The sequence below is a fragment of the Symsagittifera roscoffensis genome, chromosome 4, assembly GCF_963678635.1.
Source record: "Symsagittifera roscoffensis chromosome 4, txSymRosc1.1, whole genome shotgun sequence".
NCBI lineage: Eukaryota > Metazoa > Xenacoelomorpha > Acoela > Convolutidae > Symsagittifera > Symsagittifera roscoffensis.
Genome location: NC_087065.1, coordinates 34,651,155 through 34,662,576, shown reverse-complemented (window position 1 = coordinate 34,662,576; position 11,422 = coordinate 34,651,155). Strand labels below are relative to the sequence as shown.

The window sequence follows — 11,422 nt, the reverse complement described above, 5'->3', positions numbered from 1 at the left end:
AATACGGAAGCTGATTTGAACTGACTTTTGATGTTTTAATTTGATGCTTTAAAAAGATGTCCGCGTGAACAATTGAACAAAGTTTTACAGCATTTCTTAAACACAAATGGCCGTGCGAACAACTTTTGAAAAATTTAATATCATAATATTATGAAGGGACTGGAACCCGGAAAAAAGCCCAATTTTCAAGCAATCATGTTTTTTAATTGCATGAATTGGTTGGGAAACTGGAAAAAAGTTCTTCTCCAGTTTCCAATACCCTCGTAAAATTACTAAATAAAGTTGTCTAAGAACTGTGAATGCGGTAATTTACGCGTAAGCAACTCTGTGAGCTGTTCAACTGTTCACTTTGACATTTTTTATTGTAGTTAAGAACGTCAAATGTCAGTATAAATATTTTGTTCATCATCGAACATCAAAAAACAGAAAATCAGGGCTGGAAAAGCACCAAAAACCAATTAAAACAATAAAACTTGAAACACAATTGGGAACTTTTCTTGAAAATTTATTTAAGTTCAATTGTTTTTTTTGCGCAGTATTAGAGCACTTAGCAATTTTTTATTGAAGCGTTATAAAAAAAATTGACGGCTCTTTTCCAGTTCCCCCCCCCCTTTCATTTTTTCTGAAATTCATTACATGAAAGTCTTTTTAAAATAATTTTTAATGTTATGAACTGCATTAAAACGTGTCAGCGTGAACAGCTGAACAAATTTTCACAACATTTCTAACATGAAAATTGCCGTGTGAACAATTTTTGAACATCTCTTTTTGTAATTTAACAAAGGGGGGGAACTGGAAAAGAGCCAAATTGACAAAATAGCTTCGTGATTTGACACTGTTAAATGTCGGAAGTTAAACGCTTTAAGAGCAACCGAAAAAGTAGCTTCGTGATTTGACAGCGTTAAATGTCGGTTGGGCTCTTTTTCCTTTTCCCCCCACCTGCAATTTTTTACTAGTAAAGTTTCTGTTCACATTGTCCAATCATTATGAAAATTGACATGCGGACTAATTAGGATGTGCCAAACACGTTTGGTCTTCATATTTAACCTTGTAAAACCACTCGGCTCTTTTTCCTTCTCCCCCCACTTGCAAATTTTTAAATTAAATTTGTTGACCACATTCGGATTGTTATGAAAATTTACATACAGACTAATAAAGCCACGACAAACATATTTGGTCTTCATACTCAACCTCGTAAAACCACTCGTTACACTAAAAAATTGAAGCTCGTGTGAAGTGGGGGGGGGGGGGGAGGAAAAAGAGCCAATTACTCATTGCACCATAAAATTGATGGTCGTGGGAGTTAGGGTAAAAAAGGAAATAGAGCCGTCGGTTATTTGTGATTCAATTTCTCAACTTGGCTCAATGTTGGAAATTTATTTTAACGTTGTCGCAATGCAAGAAAACTTGGCTTGATGAAAAACTAACAAAAGTGAACCTAATTTTCTCAAACTTTTAATAGATAATACCTTGCATCACCGGTTTAGCCATAATAACACGTAAAACAAATCATGAAAAAAAATTGAAACGCGGGGTTGGAGTGAAAAAGCATTCAATTTATCCAAAAATTTTGAGGATTTTGTAGGAGTTGTTTTAACAATTTGGCTCTTTTTCCTTCCTCCCGATCTTACAAGGCGTAACAAAGTACATATGGCAAAACAAATGGTTTATACAATTTTAACTAATTAAAACAAATATATTCGGAAGTCAATTTAAAATAGCTTTTGATGTTCTAAACTTTAATAAAACGGTGCATATACAAAACAGTCCCATACAAAACAGTCCAATACAAAATAGACCCAAAAAGCATGTAATGGAGGAAAAAAACAGTCCAATACAAAACAGTCCGGTTTAAGGTCGCCAGTGGGCGCGCTACGCGCGCGTAGCCGCTTTGCGGCGATAACCGGCTCTAAATTTCGTATTAAGTCTTTATCTCTGTTGGCAAGCTCGCAACACGTTGGCGCGACTGCGGCGGTCACTATTTTGTTCTTTATGCTTGTTGAACAAAGGACAATTCTCGGCCTGCCGGCTTGTTACAACAATTATTAATTGGGACTGTTTTTCGGACTGTTTTGTATCGGACTGTTTTTTCGTTCATTTTCATACTTTTCCGGACTGTTTTGTATTGGACTGTTTTGTATGGGACTGTTTTGTACAGACACGAATAAAACGTGTCAGAGTGAACAATTGACCAAGATGTTACATAATTTTTTGCATGCAAATTTGCCATATGAACAAATTTATTTTGTAATTTGAAACTGGAAAGTTTCATCAATTTTTTTCCCCAAAATATGGTTTGTAATTATTTTTTTGTTCAATTTATTAAAAAATATTTTTGATGTTCAACCCTAGGCAATAATAACTTACGATAGTATTGACGGCTTTTTTTCCTCCCCCCCCCCCCCCCCCCCCCAACCTCACACGACCTTCAATTTTTTAGTGTAACGAGTGGTTTTACGAGGTTGAGTATGAAGACCAAATATGTTTGTCGTAGCCTTATTAGTCTGTATGTAAATTTTCATAGCAATCGGACAATGTAGTTAACAAATTTACATGTAAAAATTTGCAGGTGGGGGGGGGGAGGAAAAAGAGCCGTATTGACGTTGCTCGAAGCTCAAACAGTTGCATAATGTTTTCCGAAATAAAAAAGTTCGGCTCTTTTCCAGTTTCCCCCCTTTGAATTTCAGTTTTGAAAAGTCTATTTAACGTTGTCATAATGCAATGAAATTCGGCGTGGTGAACACATCGACAATTCTGAACAGACTTGTTCTTCATACTTTACAGCGTAACATCACGCTTTTAGCCGTAATAACACGTAAAACAAACATAAAACTCGGTATTTTGAAAGGGGGAGCTGGAAAAGAGCCAGCAGATGCAGAGGCCTGAATTGCCTGCATTCTTAAAAGAAAAGTCTTGAAATTCAACAACAAGTTTCATATCAGTTTCATCAGAGGGGGTTCGACGTTCTATCCCGTTAACGCATGGTATCGTATCTGCCTTGTGAAAAATCATCAGCTAACTCCTTTCTCCATATGCTCGTCTATCATATTTACAGCTGTCAAGTAGCGTTCGCATTATCAACCCTGTTGAGTTGCAATGTGGCCATCTATGACTACTCTGGCTATGGCATCAGCAGTGGCATCCCCTCCGAGAAGAACGCATACTCGGATGTGGAGGCAGTATTCCACATGCTACTCAACAAGTACAGTCTCCAGCCCAGTCAGGTCATTCTAGTCGGACAGAGTCTTGGCACAGGAAAAAAGATAGAAGACAAAAAATAAGTACAACAAAGCAAGGTTTTATCATTCCTTACACCGAAAACTTTGAAAAAAGAAGGTCTTATAAATTTTTTCCAAATCAAGTGATTTCCATTCGAAAAATTGGGCTTTTGGTCATCACAGTTTCAAGTAAATAAAGAGAACTGAAATACACAAAATGAGGCGAGGCTTTTGGGTATCTTACACTATTGGACAAAATAAAGCGCAAAATCATTTTTTCTGTCTAAAATGCTTATATTCAATGTCCATTTTGGGCAACATTTACTTCGTTTTTCACACTTTTCAGCAAAGTTTTTACATAGACCATGATTAAATCATCAGAGCTACCATCTATGAAAGTATAAATATTTGTTTTAACAATGTAGTCCGGGTCTGAAAAAGCCAGACTTCCTCATCTGTACTAGATTTTTCTTACTTCGCGTGAAAGTAAGAAACGGCTCTTTTCCAGTTCCCCCCTCTTTTCAAAATACCGAGTTTTATGTTTGTTTTACGTGTTATTACGGCTAAATGCGCGATGTTACGCTGTAAAGTATGAAGAACAAATCTGTTCACAGTTGTCGATTTGTTCACCACGCCAAATATCATTGCATTATGACAACGTTAATCAAGCTTTTCAAAATTGAATTTGAAAGGGGGGGAACTGTAAAAGAGCCTAAGAAACGTCTGAGTTTAGTAAAGTTTTCACACTGTTTTTTTTTCATTTTCTCGCTGAAAATGTTTCACGTCGCATGAACAATTTTTTCAGTTTATTCATGAAAGAATTCACTGACGATGCGAAACTTAGTGCAAATGAGGAAATCTGGCATTTTCAGACCCGGATTACATTCTGAAGTCTTTGAAATCAAATATTGATATTTACATCGATGGTAGCTCATGATTTATGTAAAAAATTTAGCTGAAAAACGAAGTAAATGTTGTTCAAAATAGCATTGAAAACAGGCATTTTAGAGAGTAAAAACCTGAATTTCGGCTAAATTTTGTCCACTAGTGTATTTGACTTTTTAAACCTACATTGGAAGATGTCTATGGCAGAAAGCACAGAACTACTTTGAGTGATCTTTAACGATTTCAAAGCAATTTTTCGATCTACTATAACTTAAAATAAATTGTTCTTTGAAAATAATGTTTTGTGGACCAACTCAATGTTTCACACATTTTGAAGTGATTTTCCAAATACTATTTATGCACCACTCTTATTGTCAATTTCCAGAAACTTTAGAAAAGTGAATAAACATTCTATAAAAAAGAAAGTTTCAATAAATCAAAAACGCCCCCTTTCCGTGTGCTTATCTATCTTTTGACCTGTATATAAGTGCAGCCCCAACTATCCACCTCGGCTCCGTGCGTGATGACGTGGGAGGGGTGGTGTTGATCAGTGCCTTCTCCTCCCTCGCTCGGATAGTCTGCCCTCAGAGAAGGTGTCAGTGCTGCGACTTCCTCCTCAACGCAAACACCATACAAGGAATCTCAGCTACTAAGTATAAAATCGTGAATAGCGTGTGTTGGCAAGAATAATTTTAAAATCATGATTTTTCAATAGTTCGATGTTGAGCCATTGACCGAATTTTATACTTTTTGGTTAACAAAGCTCAGAGGCGATAAAACTCCCTTTTTAGCATGCTTACGTGTAACACTTATGTAAATTTTATTATTGAATTTCCTAAATGCATTAGGTAAGTTACATTTAAATATTTTTTCAATTTCAAATTCAGCTGGACTTTCAAATAAACGTATACTGAGGAAAAGCCGCTCTTTTTCACTCCCCTCCAGTCTTCAAGTTTTCCTTTCTTCATAGTTATTTACGCGTTTTAACGGTTGAATGCGTGATGTTAGTGGTTAACAAATTAGTAAGTACTTTCATATAACGCTAATTTAATTTCTCAAAGATGAAATTCAAGTGTGGGAGGGGGGTGGTGTTGAAAAAGAGCCATAAAAGCATGTTAATCTAGAACCTTGAGAAATTACACTCGAATAGAAGAGGTTTCATTGAAAGAGGTTAAGCCGAAGACTCTCTTGATCCACGGGAAGGACGACCAACTCATCCAAATCGGACACTCTTTCGAACTGTTCAAGCTCCTCCAGAACCCCGCCACTCCCGCCTGGATCTCAGGAGCAGACCACAACAACATCTACGAGTTCTCTGAAGTATGGTTGCGACTCATGACTTTCGTCGAGGAAATATACCCCGAGCTATACGGAAAGATGAAAAAGACCGAGTTCGAAGAGCCAAGGGCTGCATTGCTGAAGATGAAAGAAAAGCCCAAAGATGCTGCTCAAGGCGATGATAAATCACCAGAAACACTTGCTTCACCAGAAACTTGCTACACCCGACAGCCTAGCTCATTGTCAAAGAAACGAGAACAAAAAAGAACAGATCCTCTTGCTGTAGATAATGACAAGTATTCAAAGAATTATGTGACATCAATTGCATGATATTTAATAAATCAATTAAAAATGAAATGTAATAAAGATATTTGGCATTGTTTTTATAGCATACCGATTCCATTAGTTGGTGGGTCCAAAACTATTTCAAAAAGTTAAGATAGGAATTCGAGTGCTTTAAGAAGGCATTTGAGCGCAAGAATGTTCTTAGAAAAAAGGATATTTCGTCGTACATTTTATCTCCATTCTGAGTTAGGACCGATGGGTATAACTCATAGAGTAATTTCGGATAGGGTACACCGTCTGCTCGTCACGCTATCTTATTTTCGGCCGGATAGATTCGTGCAACTTCTTAGTCTAATACCGATCCTAATCTTACTCTTATACTGTCTAGTCTCAGGTTGTTTAACTAGTCTCTGCTAGGCTCAATAGATCTAGGGTATACTGGTTTATTGCGGCTGCTGAAGTACTCGGGAGAGTTCAACTAATTTCTAAGTTAAATTCAAATCTCTCTGGTGCTGAAATTACAAGTAATTTCAGCACTTACAAATAAGTGGATTGTTAGTTAGATGGATCATGATTGGTTAATATTAAATACTTTACATTGGTAAAATATCTAATTTATCCAATCATAAAATGTAGTTTAGATCAGGTTCCACCCATCCGGGTTTTACAGAGTTTTTTAGAATAGTCTTTCTGCAATTCAAAAGATGGATGATGGACGTTGGTATTTGGCGAACATCTTATTTCTTCTGGGTTTTCTTATTAGAGAAGTCCCAGATTCAATCGTTGTGTCTTCTCAAGACAACGACTGGGTTTTCGCAACAAACTCAAATCTGATTTCAGAATGGTTGGCTATGTCAGGTTTTTCTGTTTCATTGGTGAGAACTTCTTTGTGTTTGACCTTGTCTGGGAATGGCGTGGAGATTGTGCGTGGAGGGGATGCCTGGTTACTCGGATCTGTACGTATACTTGAACATCGAGGTGGTCATTGGTCTAGTTCAATGAAGTCCTTTTCTGCGAAGTCAAGTCGTACTCTAAATCCTTTGAGTTGTGATTGTGGGCGGCATATTGATTGTAGTTGGCCATTCTTTCTCGAGTGTAGTAGGGTCGTTTTGTCTTTGGATGTTCGTCCTTGGTGTTGTATTCTGATCTATGTATTGCATAATGTAATTTACATTTTATAAAACTTTTATTAGTTTAATATTTTTTAATTATGATTTTAGTTAGTTGTTTTCACAAAAGCTTTTTGTTTTAGTTCAGTTATTTTGAAGCGTTACTCACCCTTGAGTAGCTCTTATTAAAAATAGGAGTATGGTCACAAAGCGTGGATGTAGCGCGGTGGGTTAGGCCGGCTATAGAGCATGCTCAGGACGTCCTTCCTGGTGGGTTAGGCCAGGAGTGGGAGTATGATTGCATGCGGTTTTTGTGAGAGGTCCTGTTATGTGACAACGTTTTATGTTGGGTTTGTTGTGGTTTTTCTTATGTTTTGTTGGTTGTGTCCTTTTTTCAAAAATCAAATTGTTTGTGGTATGGGTTTGTCTTTCGACTTTTTTGTGTTTTGTTATTTCTTTCTTAGACTTTATAATAGTCTTCAAAAGAATAAATTATCCAGTTTTAAACTGGGTTAATCCGGTTTGGGTACCGTTGGTTTCCTTTTCTTAGTCATGCTGTTATGCTATGTGTTGTGGTGTTTAGTAAGCTGCATTGGTTAGTTTTGTTTAGTATATAATTCCTTTCCAACCGGGTTAAAGGAAAGTTTGAAACGTGTTATCTTGTGTTAGAGTTATCGAGTGTGAAAGCTTGAAACTGAAATTCATTATTTTAAACAATTCTTCGTGGGCGAGCTGTGCGAGTTTGGATAGAATTCTTGTGCGAGTGAATGAAAATAGCAAAAGGTTAGTACTGTATTTGCTTCTTATTAATTTACTACATAGAATTTTATCTTTACTGCTAGTTGTTGGGGAAAATTAAGTTACAAATTTTCATCATTATTAGATTTACTGCTTGTGGGGGAAAAATTTATAAATTAATTTACTGCATTGGTATTATATTTATTTAATTGTTGGTGCAAAAATTTAATAGGGTTTTAAACAGTTTTGAAGAAGTTTGCTATTTTTTATTTTTCTTTTGTGAATTTTTCAGATGATATAGGATGAAGGCTAAAATTCTAAAGAAAACATGGATAAGGAATGGTGAGTTTCTAATATTTAAATTAGTTAGTAATATGTATAATTCATACTTACCTGTTAGTCGTCGGGGAAGAAACCGTGGGGGAAGATGTCGTGGATGAGATCTGAAGTTGTTAGTAATTTGGCTAAGATGCGGATGATATTTTTAGTTTGAAGCAGTGGCCAAAGCAATTGAAGTGCCTTAATGGTGGTTAGTTCTTCAGTGCCAACTGCAAATTCATAAGGTGTGTTTTGGATTAGATTATATAATTTGTGGTTGAATTTAGTGTTATGGATGAATTCTAAAATGGGGATTTCTATAGGTTGTACAAACTCGTGTGGGATGAGGAAGGGTCGGGATTCTTCTGCGTTGAAGGTCTTGGTGATGGGACAAAAGATATACATTTGGGTTATGGGATCATAATTTCGAAGAATACCATGAAGGTTAGTATCTTTAATGCAATATGTGAAGTTAAGAAAGAATGGTGAGGTGTATTTGGAATTGATGAATTGAAAACGATGGTGTGGTTGTCTGGAGGGAGTGTGTAGGTCAAAGTGATTTTGGATGAAACGATAATAAGTATATGTGTGTGTTTGTTTAGTGCGCAACATAATATCGTGTGAGCAGTGCAAATCTCTTTCATGTGGTGCAAGGAAATGAAAGGTTAGTGAAAATATTTGGAAGCGTTCTTTAAAACTTTTGTAGGCTTGCGTGTCTGTTAGTGCTTCTGAAATAATGTGGTCAAACTTGCGATCGAAGATATTTAGTGTAAATACATATGGTGTTTTAATGAAAAATTTCTCGGTGATTTGTGGGTTAGCGAAGCGATCGTCGTCTAAGAATTGATCTTGGTTAGTTCTGATGATGTTATGATCGTAATATTCTAGTGTATATTCATTAGCTCGGGGTGCAGTGTGTTTTTAGTGATTTTTTATATCCAATGTAAGTAAATTGTCTAGGTGTTAGTGTTGTAGTGAGTCGATATAGCATGTCCTTATTTCGTTCTATATCGATATGAGTGTTAGATAAAGGTAAGCAAAGGGGATTTGTAAAATGATAATATGAGGTCCAAGGAAGGGTAGGCATTAAAACGTATTCGTCTACAAAGTTACGTGTCTCGTTAGTGTCATGAGGGGTGTTTAAGGTGTATTGTGGAAATGAGGGTAAGGTGATAGCTAAAAATTCTTTTGTGTTAGTGTGTTGTGGATGGTTGATATATTCACGGGCTGTTCCTGGTTTCGCTGGGAAAGGATGGTTGGGGAACTTCCTTTTAAAAGTGCGGTAAGCTCTATTAGTGCTGAGTGAAGATTCAGTAGTTGTGGATGATGGTGCTAATGATTCAGTATAAATTGAAGAGGGTGTAGGGGTAGGAGGGTTGGATGAATCTATTGTGGATGAGATTTGGTTTATGGTTGGGGTGTCAAGGTGATAGGGTTGTTGTTGTAGGGTAATGAAATTATCTAGTTCTGGGGAGATTCGGGGGGTGTCTGGAGAATGAGATGATTGGTCTGAGTGAAGTGAGGAGTAGGTTGGAGTGACTTGGGAAGCATAAGAGGGTGTAGAATTGGTTGGGTCAGGGTTATTTGGTAGTATGGGTTGAAAAGGGGGTTGGAAAAATTTAAGGAATTGGTGTGAAAATTATTTGATGGAGATGGTTCAGAGTCGGCAAATTCATCGGGGGTTTCAATATTCGGGTTATTGAGTTGTGAGATGGAGTATAAAACTGAGATGTGTGAATTAGTATCGGAATTCATGCCGGATGTTACATTACTGGATGGGAAATCGGGTGGCGGAAAAGCAAAAAGTGGTATTATTGGGATTGGAGTGGTGAGGTTGGTTGGGTGGGAATTTGATCGGTGTAGGGATCCAAGTTGTCGGCTCATCGTGGGCTAAAAAAATTATTATTTTGAGACTGAAAAGCGGTAGTATGGGGTTGTTCTATAATTTGTTCATAAATATTTTCATCTTGTGAGTGGTGTGGCATTATATGTTGGATGGGACTTTGTGATATGGTTGGTCTAAAATTATTATGTGTTATGGCTAAATTTCGAAAATTACGTGGGACTAGGGATAATGGATGGTTATGTGGTAGGGGTGGTAACTGTGGTGCTGTTGGTGTTGTGTCTGCATTGTTATGTTCTTCGTCGTATGTGTTCTGTCTTGTTGCTATTTTTGTGTTATATTCTTTTATTTGTGCGTCTAAAAGAATTTTGTTTATAGATGTAGAAAATATTCCAAAAAATCCTGCAAATAGTATGCGTGCTACACTTGCTTGTCTATTGACTTGTGTGTGTATAGCACATGTGTTATAGATTCCTTTTAAGAGTGAAAAAAGAAATCCAATAAAGTTAAACATTGCGTATAAAATAGTCACTTTTTCTAAGATGTAGTAGGGCCATCCTAGAAAATCAAGAATTTCATTCTTAAGTGTAACAAAGCTAAAAAATATTGATAGGTGATATATCTTGGGGACGGTATTTTTCACCGTTTAGATATATATAATCTTTAATGTCCTTAAAATATCCGCTATAGTCTTGCGTATAGATGTCTGCAAATCCTGCGGTTTCGGCAAGTTTGTGTAAGTTTTGGTCAATTGATTGTCTTTGTATTGTGTCCATTTGTGTTAATAATTCCTGGAATTGTTGTGTTCTAATGTGATGTTGAATATCTGATTTTGAGTATATTCCTATTGATTGTAAGTCTATATTTGGGTTTCGAGCGATAGCGCGAATGCTTTCTGGTGAAAATTTTTTGAGTGATTGCATTAATGTGGGATATGGGGTGAGAAGGTAATATTTATCTTCATCAGGGTTTAGTTGTACTACGTTGTGGCTATTTTCTGATCCACATGGAACTGCGGTATCCCAGAAATAGGTTCTTCGTGAAAGTGTGTCAACGAAATGTACTTTATTCTTATAAAAGATAGGGATTCTTTTATAGCATCGTTTATCTTCAAAAACGTATAGTGGTGATACTTTTTTAGTACAAGTATAAAACCATAAGATGTTTCCTTCATAGTCTAAAAAATTTGATCTATTTCCTGATAGTAAATATCCTGCGTAGGGTATTTTTAATACTGCTAGTGCAAGTGATTGTAATATTTGTGTTCTTTCTAATTCGCATAGTTGGTGTAATGTTTCTAATTCGGAGAATGACATTTCTTGAAAAATTCGGCTAATCGTGTAGTCTAGTTTCATATCTAAGTGAATATCATAGTGGATATTACCAAAATATGTACTATTCATTAGTGATAGTTCTTGTAAACGTGTGCTTTGATCGTCTTGGGGCTTTAAATGTCCACTAGGTTGACCTGTATTCTTTTGAAAATTAACTGGTATATATGATGTTCCTTCGTTTAAGGGATGACTTGTGGCGTATGGGTCGACTTTTATTTTTCCAGTGGTCATGTCGAATCCATTTTCGTATTCAACTAATATTTCAGAGTATTGTGTTTTGTGAAGTGGGTTTCTGTATTTACATGCAAGTTCTGTTTCTTGATATATTTGAAAACGTGTTAATTTATTTTCTATATTATGAATGTTTCGAAAATTAGAACTTATTTTTCGTAATTGATTTACTTGTTCATATGG

General features: G+C 36.3%; 1 protein-coding gene across 1 annotated transcript; it reads left to right on the top strand.

Moving 5' to 3' along the window:
• Positions 1 to 2,854: 2,854 nt before the first annotated feature.
• On the top strand, positions 2,855 to 5,711 carry LOC134844857 (alpha/beta hydrolase domain-containing protein 17A-like). Its single transcript, XM_063861673.1, has 3 exons — positions 2,855 to 3,249; positions 4,597 to 4,756; positions 5,228 to 5,711. The coding sequence occupies exons 1-3, from the start codon at positions 2,982 to 2,984 to the stop codon at positions 5,709 to 5,711; spliced, it is 912 nt and encodes a 303-aa protein (XP_063717743.1). The 5' UTR covers positions 2,855 to 2,981.
• The last annotated feature ends 5,711 nt before the right edge of the window (positions 5,712 to 11,422 follow it).

Coding starts and splice junctions, on each gene's coding strand:
- LOC134844857 (XM_063861673.1), top strand. CDS start 2,982: ATGGTATCGTATCTGCCTTGTGAAAAATCATCAGCTAACTCCTTTCTC. Junction 3,250..4,596: donor TCTAGTCGGACAGAGTCTTG/GCACAGGAAAAA, acceptor ATATAAGTGCAG/CCCCAACTATCCACCTCGGC. Junction 4,757..5,227: donor CAAGGAATCTCAGCTACTAA/GTATAAAATCGT, acceptor ATGTTAATCTAG/AACCTTGAGAAATTACACTC.